This window comes from Excalfactoria chinensis, chromosome 7 (genome assembly GCF_039878825.1).
Source record: "Excalfactoria chinensis isolate bCotChi1 chromosome 7, bCotChi1.hap2, whole genome shotgun sequence".
Lineage (NCBI taxonomy): Eukaryota > Metazoa > Chordata > Aves > Galliformes > Phasianidae > Excalfactoria > Excalfactoria chinensis.
In genome coordinates, this window is record NC_092831.1 from 34,119,200 (window position 1) to 34,145,552 (window position 26,353).

The 26,353-nt window shown below is 56.0% G+C and overlaps 3 protein-coding genes across 17 annotated transcripts in view; 2 read left to right on the plus strand and 1 right to left on the minus strand.

Annotated features, from left to right (window-relative positions):
• The window catches only part of COL18A1 (collagen type XVIII alpha 1 chain), a 29,711-nt gene extending 26,367 nt beyond the window's left edge, over window positions 1-3,344 (plus strand). For all 3 annotated transcript variants that reach the window (XM_072341134.1, XM_072341132.1, XM_072341133.1), the window contains 15 exons: window positions 15-68; window positions 253-327; window positions 463-534; window positions 652-685; window positions 812-874; window positions 947-990; window positions 1,093-1,206; window positions 1,337-1,481; window positions 1,558-1,631; window positions 1,710-1,838; window positions 1,953-1,988; window positions 2,067-2,318; window positions 2,401-2,598; window positions 2,792-2,907; window positions 3,131-3,344. In XM_072341134.1, the coding sequence (XP_072197235.1) occupies window positions 15-68; window positions 253-327; window positions 463-534; window positions 652-685; window positions 812-874; window positions 947-990; window positions 1,093-1,206; window positions 1,337-1,481; window positions 1,558-1,631; window positions 1,710-1,838; window positions 1,953-1,988; window positions 2,067-2,318; window positions 2,401-2,598; window positions 2,792-2,907; window positions 3,131-3,344 (1,620 nt within the window). The remainder of the gene's footprint in view (window positions 1-14; window positions 69-252; window positions 328-462; window positions 535-651; window positions 686-811; window positions 875-946; window positions 991-1,092; window positions 1,207-1,336; window positions 1,482-1,557; window positions 1,632-1,709; window positions 1,839-1,952; window positions 1,989-2,066; window positions 2,319-2,400; window positions 2,599-2,791; window positions 2,908-3,130) is intronic.
• Window positions 3,345-3,424: 80 nt separating this feature from the next.
• On the minus strand, window positions 3,425-9,417 carry SLC19A1 (solute carrier family 19 member 1). Its single transcript, XM_072341136.1, has 6 exons — window positions 9,287-9,417; window positions 6,947-7,239; window positions 5,757-6,531; window positions 5,402-5,594; window positions 5,166-5,307; window positions 3,425-5,085 (listed from the first exon to the last, which is right to left on the minus strand). Exons 2-6 carry the CDS (start codon window positions 7,166-7,168, stop codon window positions 4,921-4,923), a joined length of 1,497 nt encoding a protein of 498 aa, XP_072197237.1. The 5' UTR covers window positions 7,169-7,239; window positions 9,287-9,417; the 3' UTR covers window positions 3,425-4,920.
• Window positions 9,418-10,675: 1,258 nt separating this feature from the next.
• The window catches only part of PCBP3 (poly(rC) binding protein 3), a 46,299-nt gene continuing 30,621 nt past the window's right edge, over window positions 10,676-26,353 (plus strand). For all 13 annotated transcript variants that reach the window (XM_072341137.1, XM_072341138.1, XM_072341139.1 and 10 more), the window contains exons 1-4: window positions 10,676-10,824; window positions 17,863-18,037; window positions 18,987-19,085; window positions 22,899-22,988. The gene's annotated coding sequence lies outside the window, so the exon portion shown is untranslated. The remainder of the gene's footprint in view (window positions 10,825-17,862; window positions 18,038-18,986; window positions 19,086-22,898; window positions 22,989-26,353) is intronic.

Genomic DNA, 26,353 nt, shown 5'->3' on the forward strand with positions numbered 1-26,353 from the left:
TCTTCTCCCTCCAGGGCCCCCATGGACGAGCAGGGATGAAGGGAGAAATTGGCTTTCCGGGCAGACCTGTAAGACCCATTCTTGATTTGTTTTCCATCCCTGCCTCTGGGCCACAAATGACTGTGTTCTCATGGGATGGTGGGGATGGAGGCAATACTGGGGAGGGAACACAAGGGCAGGAACACCAGTTCTGTCCTCTGTACCATGACATGGGGACAGGGGTGAGGCTGATGTTGTGCTGCTCCTCCGCAGGGACGTCCAGGCATGAATGGGCTGAAGGGTGAGAAGGGTGACCCAGTGGACATCAGTAGTATGCTGAGCTTACGAGTGAGTGCAGCTGGGTGCACATGGAAAGGGGAACAAGGGACCAAAGGGTCCTGCATCCCTTTGGCACAGGGCTCAATCCCCTTTGGGAACCTGTTGCATTGTCCAGACCCTGATGCATCTTCTCTCCTCCTCCAGGGTCCCCCTGGCCCCCCAGGTCCCCCTGGCCCTCCCGGGCCACCTGGCAGTGTGGTCTATGACAGTAACAATGTGAGTAGTGCTGTGGTCCCCTTGGTACTTGGTGGGGTTGGAGAGGGCACCCCAGTGCTATCTGCCAGAGCTGGCACATTGGGCTGGCACCAGCAGCTGTTCTCTGTGTCCATGCAGGGCTTCAGTGATGCCAACCGTCCCGCCTTCCCGGGTAAGGGGAGTTCTGCACCCTGAGCACCTCCTCGCAGCCTGTGGACCCCAAGCAAGGGTGCCTCTGTTGGTGTGGTGGCCATGGCGCTGCACCTCTGAGATGGCATCACCCATATGCTCCCCACAGGTTTCCACCAGTTTCCAGGTCAAAAGGGAGAGAAAGGAGATGTGGGTGCCCCGGGGCCCCCAGGTGAGTGGCACATCCCCATGGACAGAGAGACAAGTGGTGGGTGCCCTGTGTTCACACTCTCTCTCTCTCCAGGCCAGTTCCCCTATGACCTGAGCCGGTTCAGTGCCAGCCTGCGGGTAAGGTTTGCCTCATGGGGATGTCATGAGCACCTGGCCTGGCACCATCTGGGGCTGCGGGGTGCACCCAACTGCTTGTCCTAAGGGCACACTGTCCCACAGGGTGACAAGGGAGAGGCAGGTCCCAAAGGAGAGAAGGGTGAACCAGGTGGCTCCACACTTTATGGTCCCAGTGTCACTGGGCCACCAGGGCCCCAGGGCTACCCAGGTCCACCGGTGAGTACAGCACACACTGTCATGAGTACCCCCCACCCGGATGGGAAGTACCCCATTGCACAAAGGGCAGCGAGGCTCTGGGTGCTGGGGCTGTGCCTTTGTTTCAGGGATGCTCTTTCATGCTATCCAGGGTCCCAAAGGGGACAGCATTGTTGGGCCACCAGGGCCTCCTGGACCACAGGGTCCCCCTGGCATTGGCTACGAAGGGCGGCAAGGCCCCCCAGGCCCTCCTGGTCCCCCTGGGCCACCCTCTTTCCCAGGTCCCCACAGACAAGGTGAGTATCTGCCCTGTGTCTCTGCCTGCTCCCCAGTACAGGACATCACTCACCATCTCTCTCTCCTTCCACCCAGCGATCAGCATCCCTGGCCCCCCAGGACCGCCAGGCCCTCCTGGGCCACCAGGCACCAGCGGGACTTCCCTGGGGGTGAGCTGGGGCTGGGATGGGTTGAAGATGTCACTCATGTCCCCATGCCGAGGCTGAGCCCTGTCTCTGTGCCTGCAGCTGCGTGCCATGCCCACGTTCCAGGCGATGCTGAGTGCAGCACACGAGCTGCCTGAGGGAGGACTCATCTTCCTGGCTGACCGGCAGGAGCTCTATGTCCGCCTGCGAGGTGGCTTCCGCAGGGTGCTGGTGAGTGGGGACAAGTGGCAGTAGGCTGCTCCAGCTGGGGTTTGGCATTGTCCTTCAGGGGATGCTCTTGGGGAGTGAAGAGCAGCTCTGCTCTCACACATTGTGTCTTTGCAGCTGGAGGAGCACACCCTGGTCCCCAGCTCGGCACTGGTGAGTCCCGTCCCTGTCCCTTGCATGTCCCCCATGCAGATCTGGACATCCCTGAGCGCTGTCTCCCTTTTGCCTCAGGACAATGAGGTATACGACAAGCTGCCTAGCATTCACTACGGAGGGGCCCAGCAACCCGTGCACCCCCTGCGCAACCACAACCCCCCGCCCACTGCCCGGCCCTGGCGTGGGGATGAGGTGGTGGCCAACCAGCACCGCCTGCCCCAGCCACCCCTGCTGCAGCAGCACGAGCTCCTCAACAGCTACTACATCCACCGCTGGCCAGATCCAGCCCCTGTGGCTGCCCACGTGCACCAGGACTTCCAGCCTGCTGTGAGTGCCATCGGTTTCTGCCCTGGGCAGGGAGATGGCATAGGGAATGACGTGTCCCTAACACTGTTCATCTCCTCTGCAGCTGCACCTGGTGGCCCTCAACACCCCACTGAGCGGTGGCATGCGTGGCATTCGTGGTGCTGACTTCCAGTGCTTCCAGCAAGCTCGGCAGGTCGGGCTGGCTGGCACCTTCCGTGCTTTCCTCTCCTCCCGCCTGCAGGACCTGTACAGCATCGTGCGCAGGGCTGACCGCACCTCTGTGCCCATCGTCAACCTCCGGGTATGGTCCCAGCCCCTCCCAGAAGCCCTTCACTGTGGCGTGTCCCTCCAGGTGGCACCCAGAGCTGCCATGAGATTCCTTGGCAGGAATGGTGACTGCAGAGCATCCCCTGCTTGGGGCTGCTGGGAGCTGCAGGTTGGAGCTCTGGAGCTGCAAACTCTTTGGATGGGCTGACCTCCATTTCTGCCCCCAGGACGAGATGCTCTTCAGTAACTGGGAGGCCCTCTTCACTGGCAGCGAGGCACCGCTGAGGGCTGGAGCCCGCATCCTCTCCTTTGATGGCCGGGACATCCTGCAGGACTCAGCGTGGTGAGTGCAGGGCTGCTGTGCCTGACAGGGTGCAGGATGTGGCTGCTGCAGGCAGAGAGGGGATGGGGTTGGACTGGACAATGGGTAGCTCGCGCTGCATCCTGTGCTGACCATCCCTGAGCACTGGGTGTTGCATGCTGCGTGCTGTTTTAGCCATCCTTGCAGGGAGGGTGGCTGGGGACTGGATCCTATCACAGCAGCCTCACATCCCTCTGCTTTTCAGGCCACAGAAGAGCATCTGGCATGGTTCGGATGCCAAGGGCCGTCGCCTGCCCGAGAGCTACTGTGAGGCATGGCGGACGGAGGAGCGTGGTACCAGCGGGCAGGCTTCCTCGCTGAGCTCAGGCAAGCTCCTGGAGCAGTCAGCCAGCAGCTGTCAGCATGCCTTTGTCGTCCTCTGCATTGAGAACAGCTTCATGACTGCCGCCAAAAAATGACCCTGCTCTCTGAGCACTGCACACCTCCTTGGGGAAGGTCTGCTCCCCGCCATGCTCCTGCCTTCACCCCACTGGGTTTCTTCTCCCCCAGACCTAAAGCCAAAGAGTATCGCCATTGCCACTGCTCTGGCCTGGAGGGGGCTCACCTCTATCCCTGAGGATCAGGGCAGCCGTGGGCTGGCTGCCTTCTTCCTTCTGTACCTCTGGTTCCATTTCTTTTCTAACCCCTTGTGTTTAACTGCTTCAGCCATACCCTTGTGTCAGCCACCTGCTCCTCCTCCCTGCTCAGATGCTCACCAGGGAGGCTGGGTGAGGAAGGATGCTCCGCAGGCAGGTTTTGGAGATGCTGTGCAGTGTCACCTGCTGGAAAACCCTGCTCTGTCCTGGCTGGGAGCTTGGGGTCAGCCCCAAATCCACATTGCTAGGGGTGTGGCATCTCCAGTCTACCCAAGGAGGACCCCAGCCATCCCCTCCCAGGTGAGGGACCGTCCCGTGGTAGGGGTGGGGCTCCCCAGTGCCTCGCTCCGATGCAGTCTCCGTCCTCCCCAGGTAAGACCCATCCCACCCAGCCCTGTACCTCCTCTCCATCACCCATCTCTCGCGGGGCACAAGGTGAGCCCTGAGGTCTGGTCCCCATATCCACCCTGAAGTCCCCTTCCATTTCTGCCTACCCCTGTATAGGGTCAGGCTCCCAGTCCTCTGTGTGCTCCCTGCCCCACATGCTTTCAAGCACAGCTCACTGGGGACCCAGGGGGTGCATAGGGCAGTGGAGCAGCCCCATAGCCAGGGTAGGAGTGGGGTGGCCCGGCATGCCCTTGGCATGTGTTTACGTGCGTTTGCGTGTGTGTGCATGTTGACCACATGTGGTACCTAGGCCAGACACTGCCAGAACCTGCTGGGCCACTGCTATTGTGCCCCAGGGGCCGAGGCAGAGCAAAGACAGTTTGTATCGGTGTGGGTATATCCAAGGTGCTAAAAACAAAACAAAAAAAGAAGAAAAAGGAAAAAAAAAAAAAGATAAATCTGTAACTAGCTTTTTATTATTTTATGGAAATAATTACCATAAAAGCTGTGCGAGTCACACGGCCTCTATTTCTTACAGTCTACTGTATTTTGTGTAATTAATGCAATTTAAAGCCTGTGGATCTTTATATTTTTTTTTTGTCAGTTGTGTCCCATAAACCATTTTCTAAAGGCACTGAATAAAGAAACGTTATCCTCTTGTAGCCTGGCTCCACGCAGCTCTGCAGGACGACAGGGGTGCCCCTTGCATGGTACCCTTTGGTGCTGCCATGGGCATCCTGCCTCTGCTGGCGTATGCTTGGGCCCCAAATAGGGGGGTGGAAGGATGATCCTCAGGGCTGGGTGCTATCTGTGTACTGCCAGCATCTTGCTGTGCACCCTGGTCATGGGGCGGATGGGGCAGAAAGCTCAGCACCATCAGAAGGGTAGGAGGTGGAAGCATATGCTGGCGGTGACACTCATTGGTTGAGCCGTGCCCAAGGTTGACTGAGCCATGCCAAAGGAGCCTCTCCATCCATCCGTCCTGCCATCCTGCCTCACTGGGTGCTGGCACTCAGGCTTGCACGGTAGCTGCCTCAGGGCTCTTCTCCTGCACCTGCCCCTCAATGGGGATCAGCTCTGGTGGCTGCGCATTGCGGCTGTGCCGGATGACCACCACCGTGGCCATCAGCAGGTAGACCAGTGCCAGCAGTGAAAAGTAGCCAAAGTAGACATAGAACTGCAAGAGAGTGGTTCAGCAGCCAGCCCCACACTACCACGGGAACCCTCCCTCCTTGGTGCTCCCCAGTCCCATCCTACCTGGGGGTGCACAGAGAGGCCCAAGCCCCTCTTGTCAGCCACAATGATGGTGATGATGGTCTTCAGCACGGTGCCAAAGAATGTGTTGACCCCGAAGATGAGGGCGCAGAGCTCTTTGGATAAGGAGGTAGCTATCTGGAAACTGAGAGATGAGGAGGGTGGTCAGCACCAACCCCACTACCACCCCACACACAAACCCCAAAGCCCTCCCAACATGGGATCGAAGTACCACGCACATGGCGATGGGAACCAAAAACTGATAGGAGCCACGGAAGAGGACATAGGCCATGTAGCAAAGCCAGATGTTTCCTGTGGTGTTCATGAGTAGCAGCAGCCCTGCTTGTATGGCCGTCACCACCCCAATCACCAGCGCCGACCACAGTGCCCAGCGGATCTTCAAGTAGCCGGCTGCGAAGGAGGCGATGGCTCCTGCACAAGGGGACACAGGGAACACCATCAACACTTCACCATCACAACATGCAGCTCCACCATGTCCTCAAAGTCCACTGACGACACCCCACCCCGCATAAAGCATCATGAAGACCCCGTCCCCAGGGCACGCAACGGGATGAGAATGTCCCAGCCACATACCCAGCAGTGTGGAGGCGGCATCCACCCCACCGTTGTACACCCGCTGGTTGTCCCTGGCCGGGTAGATGTCGTTCCAGAGGATCTGCACGTAGTACAGCACCAGGTAGTAGCCAGCTGAGTTGAAGATCCACCAGAAGGACCAGAGCTGGAGCCGGGACTGCTTGGCCACCGTGCACACCTCCCGCAGCATGCGGCACAGCACGGCTTGACGCCAGCCCCCCATCACCTTCCCACCGTCTGCCTTGTCCCCGCTGTCCATCTTGTCCCCACCAGCCATCTTATCCAGCTCAGTGGGTGCGGCACCATTGCAGGCTGCCTCGGCCCTGTTGAAGAAGAGGCTGCGCTTGGGCCGTTCCAGGAAGAGGGTGAGGAGCAGGCCAAAGGTGACGAAGCCCAACGAGACGTAGTTGAGGGTGAGGAAGCTAACGCTGCCGAGCGTGACACAGAGCTGCCCCAGCACTGAGCTGGTGAAGACACCCAGGAGGACGGAGGAGCGGGAGTAGCTGGCCATGCGCTGGTAGCGGGACGGGGCGACGAGGGAGAAGATGTAGGAGGAGTAGGCGATACGTGCGGCCATGGTGACGCCGTAGAAAAATTCCATTAGCTGCATGGCCAAAACGGAGGTGCCCAGCACCAGCAGAAGCCAGATGGAGATGTGGCTCAGGCTCTGCAGCACCAGCACGGGCTTGTAGCGCAGGTAGTCCGTCAGCAGGAAGATGGGCACCAGCACCACCAGGTAGGAGTACGTCAGCACCGGTGTGATCTCATTAGTCACCTGCCATGTGTGGGGAAAGGCTGAGTGCTCCCTAGCCCAGGGAGGAATTTGGCCCCGCATGCTTGGCCCAGCTGAGCCCTGACCCCCCCCTGCACTGGGAACGCGGTGTTCCCATGGAGGCTGGGAGCAGGGTCAGCAGTGCTTAGCAGGGGGGATCCTGCCTAACCCTCTCGTTGCCAGCAGCCCCAGCCATGCATCCCCTGCTCCCCCATCCCCAATAGCACAAAGCAAGCTCAGCCTTCCATCCCACCAAGAACCCCCTGCACCCCAACAGCAGCTTCTAGGCATGTAGGGGACAGCAGCTACCAAACTCCATGCTGCCTAGTGCTGGCACCCATGCCGGGAGGTGCACAGTTCAAGCCCCATTGCCAGTGGCTGAAAGTGATGCACCAGAGCAGAGGTACACAAGTCTCACCTCCTCCCGTGTGAAGTTCTTGTCACGTCCCAGCAGGTAGGGCGTGATGAAGCTCTCCCCAGGCCGGATCTGCGTCATGAAGCCATAGAAGCACAGGTAGAAGACCTGCAGCTTCCAGCGCTGCTCCGGAGCCGTCTCCACGGGCAGCTTCTTGCCCTCGTCCCGTTGGGGCATGGTGACAGCACTGTGCTGGGGCAGGGGCTCACGCCTGGCCACTGTCATCTACGCGGGTGCTGTTGTGCCGGGCTGCTGTGCTTTGGCTGCCGGCGCTCCCCAGCGCATTGCTGCAGCTTCTGGGGAGAGAGAAGCATTTGGCACGGCATCAAACTCCTCCGTAAGGGCAACACAAATAAACCACAAACTTCTCTCCCCAGGAGGTGTTCTTGCAACAATGCGAGCCCACTGAGATCAAAAAGAGCTTTATTTTGCCAAAGGGGGCCCTGTCAGGCACTGTTTTCAAAGCATACCTCAAGATCCTATGGATGCACCGCGGTGGGGCTGTCCATCCCCACACCCACCACACTGCCGCCTGTTTTAAAGGCAGGGGAGTTTTGCCCCCTCCCCAAAGCAAAGCTACCCTTTGGTTGCATTTTCCCAGCAGCTGGGCCATTTTAGAGAACCCAAAGATAGTGGCGTTACCCAAAGCTGTGCCGGAGTGCTCAAGCAGCAGCAGCCAGGGAGGGCAGAGAAGTGCCCTGAACTGTCACGAGGTTCACGGTCTGCTGGAGGATTAATGTCCAAATCCCTGAACTTGGTACTGGGAGGCCTGATTAGCAGTCATGGGATGGGACTGGGAAGGCAGAGACCCCCGATGAGCACTCAGGCTTTCAGAAAGCACTTCCAGGAGCTGCTTTTCTGCTTATGATGTCGTGTAATAGGCCTCATCCTGTTTAGTATCTTTACTAATTGTCTGGACAAGGAGATGGAGTGCACCATCAGTAACTTTCTGGATGACATCAAGCTGTTGGGAAGTGTCAGTCTGCATGGGGGTAGGAAGGCCCTACAGAGGGATCTGGACAGGCCAATGGAATGAGCTTCAACAAGACTGAGTGTCAGGTCCTGCATTTTGGTCACATGCATTGCTACAGGAGAAGGGTCTGGAGCACAAGTCTGATGGGGAGCAGCGGAAGGTTGTTCAGTATGGAGGAGAGGAGGCTCAGGAGAAACCTTATCACACTGAAAGGAGGTTGTGGTGAGGTGGGGGTTGGCCTCCCAGGTAACAGTGATAGAGCAAGACGGAATAGCCTTAAGCTGGGCAAGGAGAGGTTCAGGCTGGGCAGCAGGAACAGGCTGCCCACGGAGTCACAATCCCTGCATACGTTCAAGAAATGCAGAGACGTGGCACTGAGGGACATGGTGGGATGGGTTGGTGGTCGGACTAGATGATCTTAGCGGTCTTTTCCAGCTTTAATGATTCTACAATTGATTCTGCATTCCCATGCAGAAATCCCTTTGCTCCACCCCATGCAACCCCACAGCTGCCAACGTCCACATTCCCAAAGCTCCCCTTGCCTACATCTGCCTTCCCAGACAGCAGGCTCTTGGACGCCGTTCCCCTTCCAGTTGGCATTTCAAAGCCGTGCAAAGGAGGGCACGTGCAAAACAGAGTAAGAAAGGGGGTCCGCAGCTCACCGTCGCAGCGAACGCCCCGCTGTCCTCTCAGCACTACCCTGCAGTGTTCGCCGAGCTCCACGTGTGCGCGCACGAATCCGTGCCACCGGGACCAAGGTCTACAAACCCCGTGACCCGCTCAGCGCGGCTCCTCGGCGCCGCTCCTAAGCCCTATCCCCAAATAACCGCAAGTTCACGGCCAGCGCCTACCCGCGCGGACCCGTCCCCATGGAGGGGTTCCTCCACCGGGTTGTCAAACGGCTGCCCTACGGAAACACCCATAGGGCTTTCGTACGGGGCGAGACGCAGGCACGCGTGAGGAGGGCAGCGCGGCGGCTGTGACCTTGAGGAAGGGCCGCGGGCGGCCAAGAGAAGGCACAGCGACCCGCAGAGCCCGGCCCGCCTGCGGGGCTGCCGTCCCACGGCGAGGGCGCGTGGTTCTGTGGGGACGCGCTTCTGGGGCAGCGGTGGGAAGGGGCCCAGCGAGCAGAGAGGGAGGATGCACGACCAACTGGAGTAACCCCACCACAAAGTACCCCCAGAAACACACCGCCTGAGCGGCGTCTCTTTGCCTCCCATCCCCGGAGCCGAGGGACGGGCGCGCCTGGGATGCACGTAGGAGAGGAGTGGGGTGAGGGGTGCCGGGACCCCCGCACGCCGCATCCCTCGCATCCTCTGTACCGCGGCTCCCTGCATCCCAGTGTCCCCCCCCCCGGTGCCCGGCCGTACCTGCGCGGGGGCGGGCATAGGGACGCGGACAGCCCCGCTGCCGCACAAGCGGAATGAAGAGGAAGAGGAGGAGGACGAAAGTGTTGGGGGGGGGAAGAGCCGAGGAGACCCGGGAAATGTAGTCTCATTTCATGTGCACGAGGGTAAGGAGACTACAGCCCCCACAGTGCTGCGGGAGGAAGGAAGAGGAGGAGACAGAGCAAGAGGACGAGGGGGAGGGACGTGCTGCCCGGCGGGGTCAGCGCCAGCCGTGCGTCTTCGTCGTCGTGCCGCCCCTTAGAGCTCTGCATATGGATTCTGCCGCCGAGGGGTTCCGCGTGTCCCCTCCGGGGTCCATGCCGAGCCTGCTGAGCTGCGCACCTCTCCGGGCTCCTCGGAGCCGGTCCGCAGGTGGCGGTGCTGTCCCGCCGCTTAGAGATGTATGTCCCAGCTGCTCCCCCCTCCAGTGCATCCCAGGATCGAAGGGGGGTATTTTCGATGTCGCGGCGATGATCTCCACACGCTATAAATAGCTCAGAAACGGGCATTAATCACGAATGCTCCGCCCCCTTCCCCTGCCCGCAGCGTGGGCCGGGCTGCGTGTCCACCTTCGCCCCCGGCAGTCAGTGTGCCAGAAGCGATGCGACCCGACAGCGCTCGGCTGCTGCGATGAAATATTCATAGCCCCGCGCCCGCCTGGCAGAGCTCCCAGCCCGGGCCTTTCCGCGCCCCAGCACCGCATAGCGCGGAGGCCCTGCGGGCAAACCTCTGTTTCCCCTGCTGTAGGGACGTCCCGTCCATCGCCACGAGCCTGTATTTATTTTGCTTCTATGTTTTTCCACCTTATGTCAAACAATCGGAGCCCGGAGGTGTTTGTTCGGGTGCGGGACACCGCGGCTGGATGCCGCCTGGGTGCGCACAGGTTTTGCCGGGGGATGCTCGTTTTGTCCCCTTCCTTTCAAAGTGATGAGAGAGGCCCGGCGGGGTCGTTGCTTATTCATAGGGGTCAGGACCCTCCCTTATGTCCCGCAGCATCTCGGTGCGCACTCGGGGCGATGCCGAGTGCTGCTTGCACCCGCTGGGACCCCCAGAAGCACATCCCGACCCCACACCCCAGCAGCTGCGTCTCGGTGCCAACTCGCTGCCACCGCCCGCCCCAGCCGCCGGCCGGACGTTCCCACTCGGGACGGCGCACCCCAAATCGCCGGGCTGTGGCAGGAGTCAGCCCCTCCCCAAAAGCCAAGGGCTGTCACCCCGTGGCGCTGCCGGTGGCGGTCCGCAGGTGCTGCGGCGGCAGCGGGAGGATGAGGGTGAGGATGAGGATGGGGTGGGCTCAGCTCGGCGGGGTGGGCAGGGCCTGCGGGGCCGGGCAGGGCGCACAGCTCCGGCTGCCGCCGCCTCGGAGCCAGCCCCGCCGCGCCCTGCCGCCTCCCCCTCCACCCCCGGCCTCCCCTCCCCGCTCTGCCCCTCTCCTCCCTCCCCGACCCCCTGCACCTGCCCCTGCCCCGTCCTTCCGCGCCTCTCCAGAGCCCGTCGGTCCGTCCGTCCATCAGAGGCAGGTAGGATTTTTCTTTCCAGGGACTTTGTTCTTTTTGGGAGGGTCCGGGCGCGTTCCCCCCGTTGAGGCAGGGTGGGAGGGAGAGGCAGCCCCCGGAGCTGCTCCCGCTCAGCTATGCCTCTCCCGGGGCTGTGCCATCTCCTGCGCTGCTAGGGATTTGGTGTCCCTGTTCCCATCCCGGGAAGCCCTAAAGCACTGCCCCCGCGTCCCCATCCCCAAGCCGCATGGGTAGGAACAGCTCAGGCCCTGAGATGAGTGATGGCAGGGATGTTGCATGGGTGGGTGAGGCCCTGGGCGCTGCCTTTGGGGTATGAGCCCCTGTGGGGTCCTGCATGCGCCTTGTGCCAGGTCACTGGTGGTGTCTGAGCACTTATCTCTGGCCCTCCTAGCACCCACCAAGCAAACTCGTGGCTGCACCCACATTCATGTGTCCCCAGCCTCAGTGCCTGCAGGTGAAGGAGGCCCTGGTACTTTGGAGCCCGTGTCTCCAAGCACTTGGGCATCCTGCTTCCTCCCATGGCTGCTGTGCTGCGGAGCGTCCCCACCCTGGCACGGATGCTGCATGGCCCCCCGGGAATGGCGCAGAGTGCTGTGTTGCAGTGCATCCCCTCTGGCCCTGGGTTGGGCAGGCGTTCCCTAGAGAGTGAGCAGTAGCACCCCATGCAGAGCTGTGCCTGCTTGTAGCCCTAGGGATGGGAGGTGAGGAATCTCATCCATGCTTTCTAGGACTGTTTCCATTGCAGCCTTTGGGCGGATGTGATTGGGAAACCCACACCCAACTTGTTTTCATATTGTGAAGGTGCAGCTCTGCTGCATGATGCAAAGCAGTTCCTAGCAGGTGCCAAAACCTGTGCCACTGGAGTGGGTTGGAAGATGCTCGGCTCTCAGGGCTGTGTCGGGGGTCTCCAGCCCAGATCTGTCTGGTGGCTGAGCATGGGACTCCGGCTTCTGTCTCTGGGCTGTGCAAAGGATGAGGGAGAGCACAGGCATATTGTGAAGCTGAAGCTCCCACCAGCGCAGTGGTTGTGCCCTCATTGCTGTGCTGCAGCACCGCTGTGTGTGGATCCCCATGCTGGCCCTTCAGGGAGCTACGGGTGGGGAACCAAAGCGCATTCTCCTCCCTTCCGTCCCCTCACAGAGATTCCCACGACCATCTTTGTGGCCACAAATGGATGCTCTCATCCCTCTCTTTTATCACAGAAAAACAGCTCCTTTAAGCGTCCCCAAGGAGCCACGTATGTGTGTCACCTCCCCAGGGTGGCAGAGTGTCCTTGCCTCGGTCCCCACTACCCCATGGCCACATGGCCAGATTGCAGGTAGCCCCAGTGTCCAGTAGAGCTGGTGGTGGACAGCAACCTCCCTGGAAGAGGTTAAGCCCGCAGCCAGGCTCTTGTGTCCTGCTGATAGCTGTTTTGCATCTGGGTGTGGTAAAAGCTTTTAAGCCTTGGCTGGGTTTCAAGGGCAGAGGCTGGAGGATGACTCACACTCCCCAGCCGCCAAGGAGCAAACCTATGGTGCTGACTTCCGCCAGCACAAGGTGATGGCTTCCTGAAAATATACACGCCTGCTGCATTTAGGGGTGCAGCACCCATCCCTCCTGCAGGTGGGAGGGATTCCTCCCTCGGGAACGACGGCAGCTTTCATCCTGCTGGGATCCAGGTGGGGGTCTGGAGGCAAAGCTCTGACTGCTGGGGCCTGTCACCAGGGGTAAGCAGGGAACATAGGGGAGGCCAGTGGGCGGCTGGGAAGCTGCTCCATGCCTGTCCTGGTGACACTGGTGATGTCTTAATGGGAAGTGGATTGATTGATGGCAAGGTCCTCGCTGCTGCACTGCTGGGCTTGAGCCTGGACAGCTTTAAAGTCTTACAGAGCCAGCCCAGCCCATCACGCTCCCAAAATGGCCAAGGTGAGGGCTTTGGGAAGCAGTAGAAGAATGAATTGGATGAAGAATGAATGTGAACAATTTCTGGAAGAATTTGTAGAAGGATTTGGAGAACGCCCGTGGTGGCACGGAGCACAAAAGGCTGGATCTGCTGGAGAAGAAAACAGACTGAGATTTCAGAAAGCGGGGGAAGGACCGAAGCTCTCCTCTGTCCCTAATAACCGGAAAGGGACGGATAAGCTTCTGCTCAAGCGCAGCGAGGCTGCTCAGCGGTGCGGGGTTGCCACCTAGTGCTGCCACTGGCTGCAGCAGGGCTGACATCTGGCTGGATGATGGGCCGAGATAACATGGGAGCTGCCCACGTTACCTGCATCTCTGCAGCCTGCAGATGTGTTCTAAACTGAAATTTGCCTCTTATTATGTGTTTTGTGGACAATTACTCTCAGCTTCGTGCCAGCATCCCTGTGCTCAGGATTTACTTGGACTCTGTTATCTTAGAGGTCTTTTCCAAGCTAAAGGATTTTGTGATTCCATGAATTGCCACAGAGCTTTGAGTTTTCAGTGTGAAATGATTCCAGCTGGACACGGCCTGGCATCTCCCTGCTCAGAGCAGGAATTGGAGACCTCCAGAGGTGCTCACAGCCTGAGTTAGCCCATGACTCTGTTTTCTGTCCAAATGCAGGAGCAGGTCACTGCTTAAAGGCATGAATGCAACATTTTGGGGAGCTGTAGGGAAAAGAGCCCAGAGCATGACTGGAACAAAGCCATTCTCTGGGAAGGTGCTATTCCGTGGGGCCGCAGTGTTTGGTGACTGCTGCACACAGCACACCTTGAGCCAGGCAGACAGCTTGGGAAGCCGCAGTGCCAACAGCAAGCAGGCACACTGCTGACATTTCTGACATCTGTCAGCTCCGGGGAGGATGCAGCTGTTTTGGATGCTTTGTGGCTCAGAGGGCAGGCTGCACCTCCAAGGCAGGCAGGGAGGAGAAGTGTAGTAAATGTCCCAGGCAAGCTATATGGAGATGGTACCTTCTGCATACTCAGTGCTGGGATCATCCCTGTCCCCTGAGCCAGAGCAACATGAGTGACTCAGGGATAAGAAGCACAGATTTGGTGGCAGTGGTCCTTGTATGAACACTCATCTCCTGCCCCATCCCTCTCCCATGGTATGGCACCATGTGTGGGCTCAGCTCCAGGGGTCTGGCTCCCAAACAAGCAACAGCAGCAGCATGGTTTTGACAAAAGGATGGAAGGCAAAACAAAGGCAGAAGCACCAAGGAAGGATCTGAATTTGCTTTTGATTCACATTTCTCTGAAACCACTGCTGGCCTGAGGTGGGAGGAGGAGGCGAAACATTGAGCATCCCCCTTGCCAACTGCTTTGTCCTCTAAAAGATTACTTCCCTTCCCTGGCTTATAGGGATTTATGGCTGCTCCATCTGCTCCAGCACAGTGGGGCCGTCAGTGCTGGGGAGGGGTCTGGTGGCTGTCCCCACACCAGGGTTTGCCCCACAGCTTTGCAGCACACACTGGCTGCAAGCAGGCACCTTTCTGCTGCAACCCCAACAGCAGGAGCACAGTGGTGTCATGAGGTGCTTTACAAAGAGCACAGCCAGCAGGTCAAGGGTGGTGATCCTCCCCTATCTGCTCTGCTCTGGTGAGGCCACATCTGGAGCACTGTGTCCAGTTCTGGGCTCCCCAGTTCAAGACAGACTGGGAACTGCTGGAGAGAGCCCAGCGGTGGGCCACAAAGATGGTCAGGGCCTGGAGCACCTCCTGGGTGAGGACAGGCTGTGGGAGCTGGGGCTGTCCAGCCTGGAGAAAGCTGCCAAGACAGGCTGTGGAGTCATCTTCTCTGGAGATATCTAAAGTCACATGGATGCTTCCTGTGTGACCTGCTTTAGAGAAGCTGCTTTAGCAGGGTGTTGAGCTGGGGGATCTCCAGAGCTCTCTTCCAGCCCTTATGACTCAGTGATTCTGTGACAGTGTAGCTCCTAGGACACTGCTCCCACCCTGACCTCATGTGCGGCCTTACATGATTTCCTGCACCTTGTGGCTTTTATTTTATGGGTTTTTTCCCCCCAAGATTTCCATCAGAGCTCTGCATTTTACATTTTTGTTAACCCGGAGGATGCTCATAGCTGCTGGGGGGACTCTCAGGAGGTAGCTGCCTAATAAAACCCCCTTGGCCTTAGAGGAAGGAATGGGCAGTGGGGAGGAAAGCATCCTCTGCGTGAGGGCAAGAAATGGGCTTGGTAGGTAGGCAGACCCACGGTGCCTGACGGGGCTTTGGGGGATAAACTGGGAGTTGTCTGGCTCATAAGTGCTTATAGAGCTGTTTGTTTCTGGAGGTGAAGGCTCTCCCCTCTCCCGCTCCATCACTCCCGTCTCGTCACCAGGCACTGGTGAAGGTGGTGGGTAGCACAGAGGCTGGAGGTAAGATGGAGGAGAGTCTGTGACAAGTGGGCTTGCTGGATTTATAGAGACTGACTGAACTGGGTTTGTGGAAGTGTCGGGGGGGGGGGGGGGGGGGAGGGAAGGTGACGGGTGCTGCTGGGGCTGCACCATCCCACTCCCACATGCTGCAGCACTGATGTGCTGTAGGGGGATGCAGGACATGGGAGCCCAGAGCAGGTCAGCACACCGCTGCTCCCGGCACCTCTCCCCATGCCAGTGCATTTCAGCAGGTGCAGGGCTGTACCGGGTTGTGAGGATGCACCCAGCGGGGCTGCACATGGGAAGCAGCGGTTTCACGTCCCACTTGGTAACAAAGCAGAACATTTCAAAGGGAGCTCCAGGTGATGAGATGTGCCACCCCATCCTATTTCCCAGGTGCTGTCCCCCCGCCTTTGCCCCCTTCCACCAGGAGTGCGGATGGAGGCCACCAGGTGTCAGCTGGGAAGCTTTCTATCTTCCCCTCTTCTTCCCAAATGGACAATGTCTCTGCTCATTAGGCACCTGCCCAGGGGGCAGATGTCAGCTCAGCTCATGTAGCTCATGGCTTTTCTCAGCTCATCGCTGCCGCAGCTCTGATGGCTCTGGAGCGCTCAGTTCTGATCACATCAGGCTGCGGCTGCCTCCCTGCCCGCCCTGCCTGCCCCGCAGCCAAGACGCTCACCTTCCTCCCGCACCCCCGCCTCCCTTCCCGAGGAGCAGGGCTTCCAAGGAGGCTTCATTAAGGAGCTGGAGAATAATGGGCACCATTGGCACGCATGCGCTCACATCTTCATTCCTCGCTGGGCAGCGCCTGGGAGGAGAAGCCATCTCTGCAGCCTGCCAGCTGAGGCTAATGCGTCCCGACAGCTTGTTCACTGGGACATTAAAATCATTGCCTCTGTCTGTGTAAAACACACAGAGAGTTAGATGATGGGAACACAGGTCAGGGGAGGATCGTTCTCTCCCTTTTGCAATCAGTGGTGCCACTGGGAAGCCAAGCAGCAGAACCCAGCAGATTTCCCCAGTGCTGCTGAGTCCCACCCAGTGCAGGTCCCCAGTGACACACAGTAGGACCAGCCCGCTGTGGGAATGCATTGCAGCTTGGTTGTTGGGGAGAGCACTGCAACCCCACTAGGCCATTCCCTGCCAGCTACACACTGCCTTTTTTTTAAGGGCTTTAGTTTCCCTGGGATCTGTAGCAAAGTGTGAGCCTCCCTCTGACCCCATGCTCAAAACACAAACTAAACAGGTGAAGAGAAGCTAACATCAAGCTCGTCTGGCTATTTTTGCTCAGGGCACCTGTGCAGGCAGCTTGTATTAGTCTTTAAATAGTGGTGCTTGTTTTGTGAGCTTGTAGTTGGCAGAAGAGATGGTCTGGGTGCTGGGGTCATGGTCATACCTGTTGGTATTTGGGACTGTGCAGAGGAGTTACTTCTGCATTTTCAGCCATGATTAGGTGTAGTAATAGGGAGAGTCTAGGCTGGGTCCATTAAAATCCCCATTTGCCTGAGCAAGCTTCCTTTTGGCATCCATCTGTAAAAGGTTTCCTATGTGTGCTGATGGGTGGGCCAGAAGTAGCCCACCCGTGGCTGAGCAGACAGGTAGGGCAGTGTGTGAGCTGGTATGTTCTGTATGCCATGAGGCTGATGGGGAGTGGTGGCACTCAGCAATGGCCAAGATCTTCAGCACATAAGTGGCATCAAGCAAGGAAATGGTGCTACCAAGCTGGTATTGATTGCATCTTCAAGATGCTTTCATCTGGGACCAATAGGTGTGCTTTGTTGGGATCAGGCAAGCAAACATCACGGATTCCCTGATCTCTTTCTCATTGCAATGACTACTGGCTTGCATTGCTAGACCAGGTACAAGGTGCAGGGGCTTTAGCCAACCTGGAGAGAGGATTTGGGAGGTAATGGTGAAGGTCTACAAGCAGAGAAAAAGTCACTTGTCTGTAAGCAGCCTTTTAGTATGACCACTGACTTGCATTGTCCACAGATGAGCCAGATCCTGTGGTGGCTGGGTCCTTGTTGTGCTTGGCAGTCTGTTAGTGTATGGGCAGAAGGGTTGTGATGCATGTAATAAGAAGCAGAGCTTCTGGAAGACAGACCCATATTTGATTAAGAAATCTGCTGACAAGGTCATTAGTGATGCATTTCCTTGATTCTTGGGCTTGGGATAAGCTAAAAACTGTGATCTGGAGGACAAATAAAGCTTTCCTTCTATGTGAATTCTCAGCAGACTTTTCCCCATAAATGCTTAGAAGAGCCTTCCAACATGTGCTGTAAATGCTTACTGGGGAAACATACAAGAGCTAAGTAGCAATATTCTCAGAAGCAGGCTCCTCTCCTCACATCTGTATCGCAAAGTGTTCCTTGCACTCCTTTTTACCTTGCAGGGTCTGAGCCCCTCAGCTCACGTGCATTTTGGTGGTGAACTGGAGCTGTGCTCGGGGATGATGTTGGGCAGTGGGGAAACCCTGAGCATTAGCATACTGCTCATGGCCAGGCCCTGCTGGCTCTGTCCAGAACCTCACCTTTCTGCACCATCAGCTGGTCAGGAGTTGACATCTTGCAGAAGAACAGCTGTGGTGTGGGGTTTGTAGAAGGGTATGGCTTGTAACCAAGAGTGAATGTCTGGAAAGTGGGGATTTGACCTACCTGGGAGTTTGACATAGAGCAGCATCTGAGCTTCATTGTTTTTGGGGGTTTTCTTTTCTTCTCAGGGGTGACCAGCAAAACAAAAACCTGCCAAGGACCCCCTGCTCGAGGCTGTTTTATTCCTGCTGTCAGGAGGATGCTCCCATTGGTTCCCATAGTGCCGAGGTGTCACACTCTCTTCCAGGTCTCCCCCTGCTGCCTGTGCTGCTGACCTCAGCCCTCTGCCCCTGGCCCCTAAAGGTGAGTCTCACCCTACTACTGTTCCTTGTAGGGCTTTGCTTGTGTTTTCCTTCCTTTCCTTTTTTTTTTTTTTTTTGATTTATTTCAATCTTATTTTCCCCGTCTTCTGGGAGCCCATGGGAAAAGGATGTTACCATCTTACCATATAAAAATGATTGTACTTCTCATTGGCCTTGGAGGGCAGGGATGTTGTCCAGAGACCGATCTGGACACTGGGGATCCACTTTCAAAGCAGGAGCTGCCCCAGTGTGTTTGGAGCAGCAACCAGCAGGAACCACAGCTCACCCATCCCGCTGCTCAGAGAGTATTTTGGACAATGGAGAGGTTTTCCTGCCCTCTGGCACTCAGCTTATTAACTACTCCGGCTGCTTGATTGATTGCATTGACGGGTAATGCATGCCCCAGTTAACTTATTGGGAGCAGCAACAAAAATAAAACAATAAAAATAACCCTGTACCCATGTCACCAAAACGTGTAGGAATGTTGCCATTGCCGAAGCAGAGCCATGACCCCCATGGGGCAGATCACAATCACACTGCTGGGCTCTGGCTGAGGCCCTGCCCCTCTGTCCCACCCTTCTGATGGCTCTGGTTGGTGGCTGCTGGGGCAGAACCTCCCCAGGCCTGAATCTTGAGGAGTGTATTCCCATAACCAAGCTGATGACAGTGCTCCCAGGTGTTGTGGTGCAACCCTTAAATGGGTCCTGTGAAGAAAGAGGAGGGGGGAATGACCCAAAGCATACTTTATTTCTCAGTGAAGTTGGATTTCCCCAGTGTTTCAAAGCAACCCCAGCAGAGCATCTCTCTAGCAAAGGCCCAGCTCTGCCAGCAGGGACCCCCAGTGTGGAGGGGAACATGGGGTTTACAGGGACCATTCCACCTCCAGCAAGGGAACTGGGGCTGAGGGACGTTGGGAAAGACCAGGAATCAACCTTCAGCCCTGTACCCAGCTCTGCAGGCTCCTGCTCTGCGCTCAGCATGCCCCTCCCTGGTGGACCCCAGCCCTCTGAGGAGTCGCTCTGGAGCTCGAGGCCAGCCTGCAGGGAGAGGTAAGGCAAGTTTGGCCCCTCTCCAGCTCCCACCGCCTCTGCCCCTGTCACACTTGGTCACTCACCTTCTGCCGTGCTGGTCACAGGGGTCCTATGGAACCAGCAAAAGAGTGAAGCTGGGCAGAGCAGAGATGGGGTCATGTTCATCAGCCTCTCTGCTTTTGTTACTGAAATAGATCTGCTGTGGCCTGAGGCTGTCCTGCCGTCCCAGGCATTGACTATCGCATAATGGAAGGCAGGGCAGCATTTTCCATTAGCGAGGAGGAGTATATGCAACTCTTGGTGAGAAGATGGCCCTGCAAAGCAGAAATGCCATAGTGACTGGCAAACCCAGCTCTCTCCCTTCCCACTCGAACGGCTCTATGGTTCTATAAGGCTGGACCAAGGTCACGGTGCCACGGTTGGAGCTGCTGTGCATACATCTCCTGGGGTGTCTGCTGTCATGGGCTGCAGCTGTGTGTGCTGCACGCAGCCTCTTGCAAACACATCCTTCTGAAGTGGGATTGGGGAGGGGAGGCTTCAGAGGCTCGGAGGCCATATGCTCGGGGAAGGATGCGCTTTAGGGAGCAGTGAGGAAGGCTCTGCTGGCAGCCCCCAAACCCTGTGGGTCTCAGGGAAGGGCTCCCCATGGCCATCTCTGAGGAAAACCAGGGCATGTCCTTGCTGGAGGACTGTGTGTCTGACACAGGACCACAACCCCAAACTGTCCTCCCACAAGCTCTCATGACCCTGCTCTGTCTGGCATGCGCGTTTTATCCCCTGGCTTAAGTGAAGATGTTTTTCTGCAGTAAGTGGTTATTAAGGCTCCATCTGGATGAACATTGTGACATCTCGCAGCTCCCACCTCCTTCAGGCAGGTCTCCAGCCTGTTTCCTCTGCCTTCCCACGTTCCCTGACAGAAGTGCCAGCCCCTCTCCCAGTGCTGCGTCCCTGCCCTCTGCTGTGTCCCCAGGCAGGATAGGAGCCTGGTGCCCAGCTCTATGCATTTGCAGCTCCTGTCCCCAAAGGCAAGGCAAGGCATGTTTTATTTTAAATACTGACCCTTCGTCATGGCTGCATCTTGGACATCTTGCCCCATGGCACCCATTGGGACACCAGGTTAGAGCTGGAGGGTATTTGTCCATGTATCCTTGAGCGTGCCTGCAATGCCCTTCCTCCATCCTTTACATTCAGAGGTGATCCTGTGGATGCGTATGCTATAGCAAAACAGTGTGTACAGGGGAAACCTGAAAAAGGGCTTTTTGAGGGGATCAGTTGGCCTTGGGAAATGGCTGCTGTTCCATCTCAGACCCAGGCAGCGTCAGCTCCAGGGCAGGTAAGGTACTTGCATTGCATGTCCATGCTGGCACAAGGCTAACGATTTCCCAGTTTGACCCTTCTGCTTAATCTGAACTTGAAGGTGAACAGGAGGAGCTAACAGCATCGATCCGGGCTGCGGCTGATCAGCGCCGTGCCCCTCTCCCACTGCGTTTTCCCTGCCTCCCCTTCACGCCTTTCAAAAGCCATCCGTCAGAATGGGGTGGCATGGCATCGTGCAGCTGACCTTGCTGGGGGACAGGGGGACAGCATGCAGGCGCCTGCTCTGCCCACACTGCTGGGCACAAGGCTATGGGGTTGAGGCTAAGAGGGGCAATGTCCACGTCCTGCTCCATTGGGGAATAAAACAAAACCTGAGCATAGCTTGGAAACCTTGAACTTGCTGTTGTTAATGCATAGAAACCTCTTTTTTTGTTGTTTTTTTTCAGTCTTCCCTTAGCATCTTCCATGCTTTAGCCATGGATTTCCTGCAGCTGAAAACAACAAACCATTTTAATCTACGTACTGCTTGTTCTGATCTTTTAATCCAGCTTGCTTTCTATCGGCGGAGCGGCCTAAAATCATTTCTCTGCTTGCCCCTATTATATAATTATTTGGCAGATTACTCAGGGGCCAGATGTGGCTGGGCACTGCTGTGAGGGGTTGAGGGGCTGCGGAGGAGCACTGCAGGGCTGGGAGGGAGGGGAAGTGTTGAGCCAGCTGCACTGGCAAGCAGGGTTATCCCTTGGCTCATGTTTGTTGAAAGAATAAGTCCCGTAGTCTGGTTGGAGAAGTGTGGCCTCCAACTTGGGGAGGATCTCACTGCCCTTCTGTGGGGTATTTTATGGCTGTATTTCTGTCTCTGATCTCACTGTGGTGTTATCTATGTCTTGGGAAGGAATGGGACATGTGGATGGTGCTGCCTGTGCAGAACTGCCTGACATGCCTGTGTAGAGCACTGGGTCGGGGACAGCCTGGGTGAAGGACCAGCAGCTGGGGGGAATGTCGTGGTGACACTGAGATGACATGGTTTCATCACCCAAGCCTGATCTCAGCCAGCTTTCAAGGAGCCTTAGATGTTTACCTTAGATAACAAAGTCTGAAGCCTTCAGGTAATGGGATGGTTTGGGATGGTTGCCTTGCAGAAGCAAAATCATTAAAACTGATGCCAAAGGAAGATTTGCCCAAGGGCTTCCATTTGCAGGGATGATGAAAAATTGAATCTGATGAAATACCTGTTAGGTGTAGGATCCTATATGCATAGGAAGGCGCAGCTGAAGGATTTGCCAAGAGGGGATGGTGTTGCCAGTAAATGCAGCTGCTGGCTGGATTAAACTATGGGCTTGAGCCCATAGGAAGAACAACAGGATGTCTTGAGCGCCAGGAATTCCTTTTGTACTTAGCATCCTAACTCCATTGGGCTGGTACAGAAGTACTGTATTTGTCTTAAACACAAGAAATCCAAAAGCTAGAAGCAAAATCACTCAGAATTAAGGAGCAAGCTCCTTCAGCTACTTCTGAGCTCACCTTCCCTTTGGATCCTGGACATGCAGGGCCACCAGAACTGGCAGTTGAGGTGAGAAAGCCAGGGTTGATGCTTAGCCTGTGGACCACAGCTGGCTTGGATTTGATTGGGATGGTTTTTTTAGGTTGAGCAGGTGTTTGTGGTGGTGACTTTGACATGTCTTTGTGCCTGGCTTAGCTGTGCAGTTTTGGGAACAGATGGCGCCCAACTTGGAGCATGCTGCACTCCATTTACAAGACACCGGACATCTTGGTCCTTCTTCCAAATCAGTTTTTTCAGCTGCTCCTCTGCCTCCAAGGCAGGGGATCCATTGGCTCCTGGAGTGGTTGGTTGATAGGAGGGTACTGGTGGATGTGAACAGCCCAATGATGTGAGAAGTCCAAAGCAGTGTGGGGACATGAGGTGGTCTTTCTTTGGCCATGCAGCGCTTACAGTGCATTCCCTTCCTTGGAGGCCCAGGGAGAGGGTGTACCAGTTGAGATCTGGGGTCTGCAGTCAGTGTTCCAGCCGGGTCCCTCCATCACTGCTGCCTGCTGCAAGCTTGCTGTTCTAACTCAGCTGGCGCCAGCAGCTAAATGTGTGCTGCTGAACACGCTCCTCCCTCCCACAGGCTCCATCCCTGGCTGATACCCTGGCCAAATGGCTCTAAATTTCCCCACGTACAGAGCCCCAGCACTCATTTCGTAGCAGAGCTCTTTTCCCTTCATGTTGATAGCATTGGCTGGTTTGTTCTCATCGCCTCGAGGCAACCTGATTTGCTCAGTGGCCTTTAAAAAAAATGATGGGAAAAAAAAAAAAGAGATCAGAGCCCATTGAAATGACAAAAACATCAGTGCTGGGTGCATCCCCCTTTAGAGCAGACCAAGGGATCTGGGAGAAAATAGGTCACGTGCTCTCCATCCCATGCCACGTGGTTGCCGTCCTAGGGCCAATGAGGTTTGGAGCCCTGCGCACTGTGCAGCAAAAGATCACTGGGATTTTTTTCCCCATAGCATTTTTCATCCTTTCCAAACGTGAAAAGAGTGGCCATCTGCGCAGACCCCGTCACGCGAAATCGGCACGAAAGCGGCTCTTTGGGGAAGGTAAGAAGATTTAAAAGGTTGTGTTGGTGGAAGACCACCTGCCGCACGTTACTTCTCCTACAGATGAAAACTGAGGAGGTGATAGGAGATATGGTTTAGTAGCTTAGTGCTGGTAGTGGTGGTGGTAGGAGGATGGTTGGACTAGATGATCTTGTAGGTCCTTTCCAACCGTGTGATTCTATGATTAGTGAAGAGTTGGGAAGTGAGTCGGATACGGGGCTCCAGCGGGGGCTAAAAGAGCTCTGAACACTTGAGATCCATCCTAAGTGCATGTCTTGAGTAGAGAAAATAGAAGTCGGTGTTGGACAGAGGTGGGATTGTGGGAGCAGTAGGTAGTGAGCTCCAATGAATGGCTGCTCCTCCAACTATCTGGGCTTGCAGAATTGCCATTCTTTGCTGCAGTGTGGGTTTTATACAAATAAAGAGCAACTTTACTTGCATATTGTAGCTAATGCTAACAAGCAGCAGGTCGGGAAGCGCCCAGCTCCGCATTAGCTGGGATATCCATCTGTTATGGATTTGTGCGGGCAGTGCTGCTGGTGGATGTGTGTGCGGCGTGGGGACAGCCAGAATCACATCAACCCAAAGAAACAGGGGCTAGAATAACATCTGTGCTCACCACACCTGGGTCTGTCTGTTCAATAGAAGTCCCAAGCCTATTGGATTGGATTTGTGCATTTTGGTGAAGTTTCCATTAATTTTTGCTCTCGCGCTGAGGAAATGGGTAGAAACTCGATGTGGGGAGGGGAATGCTTTCTATAATGGTTCTCCTTCTGTTCTTTGGGTAACCATTTTCCCCATGGTCGCTGCATTTTCTGATGCCATCACTTTATTTTCTCTCCAGTGGTGTTTTATTTGGTTGAAACATTTCTTTGCGAGTATAAAGGTGTGTTATTAGTTTCGAAGGTTAGGGAAGGCTAAAATGTGGTTGAAATCGATCCCAGGATATCACATCCTTACTATAAAGGGAAAATATTCTCAGATATATTTGTCTTGTAATCTGAGTTTTCTGGGATAATGTTGTTTTAATGCAAGCCACATTAGAGAAACCCATTTTATTACTGGGGGAGTCACATCTGGCTCAAAATAAACCAAAAACAGCAGATGAAGGGCATTGTGTTTAGGTTTCCATAAAATGATTGACCTTTGCTTTGGCAGATGCAAAGGCAGATGCTATAGCTTGCATTTTGATACGGAAACCAATCCCTGCAAAGTCGTGGTTTCGCATCGAATTTGGGCTTTTGTCTTCAATTCCAAAATAATTTGGTTGTATTTTTGAAGCTCTTAATCTCGGTTCTTTCCTTCTCTCTTAAGGATTAATTTGTGCAAATGTTTGTAGTATTTCCGGATGCAAAGGCACATTTCAGTGTCTTTCCTCTAGGCTAATAAACATCAGAGGTGTTCTTTTAATCTAGTTGGATTGGAGGACATTTGTTTCTGAAGAAAATTATGGGAGGGAAAAAAAAATACTGACCAGGATGAAGGAGGGAAAAAAGAAGTGGTTTTGGGGAGCGGGGTTTGCTGCAGGGAAGGGGAGGTAGATACCATGTCTGTGGGTCTCTCAGTGCATGAGAATGAGCCCCAGCCCACCTCCAGCCCTGGTGGGGAGCATTCCCCATCCTTGCAATACGCTCTTCTGCTTTTCGCTCGTTGCACCCATCCTGGTGCTGTGGCTGTGCACGCACACACATCTGTCTTCTTTTATTTTATTCAGGCTTTGCTTATGTGAGTAAATGGTGTCAGGGCACCAGACCTGCTCCTCTGGGGCCAGATTTAGGGACAGGGGTGGTCATGGCCCCCTCCCCACAGCCCTGGTCCCATGTTCAGCATGTGTACAGGTTTCTTCGTCGGTGTGCTTGGCTGCGTGTTTGGACCCGAGGTTATAGAGGACCTACCACAGGGAGAAGGAGAGAGGGAAGCACGGCTCTCCTTGATCGTAATCGAGGCTGAGGTTTAGCTGAAGTGAAAACAGATCAGGAGTGACAGTTTTGGAGCCTGCTGTCAGGGTCTGAGCATGGCGCGGCAGCAATCCACCCCCAGCCGCCCAGGGCCACCCTCCTACTCTTCTTCCTCCTCCTCCTCCTCCTCACCGGTGAGCATGGGCAGGGTCACCCTGCCTGACTCCATCCATGGGGCATCTCATGCCTGGGGTTGGTGGCACAGCCACTGACGTTGTCTCATGCCACCCCTGCCTGCATTCCCAGAGGCCAGAGTATCTCTGGCCAAGGTGATTGACATGGGTTTGGGTTTGCTGAGAGCCAGTGGCATGGAGAAGCAACACACGCAGAGCTCTAGGTCCAGCCCCACGGTCAAAATAACACACGCCTTGCCTGTCTTGACCTGCAGTGTCCTGTCTGCCCTCCTGTGCTCTAGGTCAGTCTGTCCATCCAGCAGAGCCTGGACAGACCCCTCCAGGGCAGCCCTCGTGCTGCAAGCCTCATCCCTATTTCCAGGGATTAGAGAGAGAAATGGGGCTGGAATGAGATGAGGCAGGAGATTGCTGCGCTCGCAGGATGAAGGGATTTTGTGGGCTGCCCCCAGATCAGGAGATTGAAAATGGAGGGAAATTATTGGGATGATGCTGCCTGGGATTAAAGCCAGTCTAGCCAGAGGCGGTTTCCTTCCGAGGGGGGCCGTGGATGGGCTGCAGGATGCCTGCTGCTCTGCAAGCATTGTCTTCTGCTGCAGAAGGCGCAGTGGAAGTGGTGCCCCCCATCCTCAGCACTCTGGGATGCCTGGAATTGCATTCAGTGTGGTGGACTGAGGTGGGGAGAAGGGAACAGGAATGGGAAACCACCTCCCTGGTGGCTCCTTGTCCAGCAAGACAAAGGTGCCCCTTGTGTTCTGCTGGGAACCCCAGAGGTGCTCTCCTCTCAGCCATCCCTGCAAGCAGAAGGATGCTGGGAGCATGCTTGGAGCTCTTTACAGAGCTGTGCCCTCTGGTTTCCTAGCTGCAGGAGGACAAGCTGTGTGTCCTCCGAGGGCTGCAAAGCCCCATGTGGCCCCTCCTCCTTGGTGAGCACTCATCATGGACCTCCGGCCATGAGTGTCCTCTTTTGGGTGTCCTTTGGCCTTCCCTTGAAAAACGGCATGTAAGAGATGTGTCCCAATAGCATTGCAGGGCATGTATGCTTACAAGCATCACACTGAATTGTAACCACTAAAAAATGTTGTTCTGGGCTGATTTCTGCTTGATGGAGTGTAGGCACAGGGTGATCTTTTTCCATTGATGATGAATGTCGATTATATCATCTACAGGACAGTGTGATCTGGTGTTAGGCCCAAGGTAATACAAGGTCCCTGTGAGATGTGTGTGGTAGAGGGACCCTCTGGAATGGGTGAGGTGGGTGGACCACCAGGCAGCC

Coding starts and splice junctions, on each gene's coding strand:
- SLC19A1 (XM_072341136.1), bottom strand. CDS start 7,168: ATGACAGTGGCCAGGCGTGAGCCCCTGCCCCAGCACAGTGCTGTCACC. Junction 5,595..5,756: donor TGCCGCCTCCACACTGCTGG/GTATGTGGCTGG, acceptor CCCCTTGTGCAG/GAGCCATCGCCTCCTTCGCA. Junction 5,308..5,401: donor TTTTTGGTTCCCATCGCCAT/GTGCGTGGTACT, acceptor CTCATCTCTCAG/TTTCCAGATAGCTACCTCCT.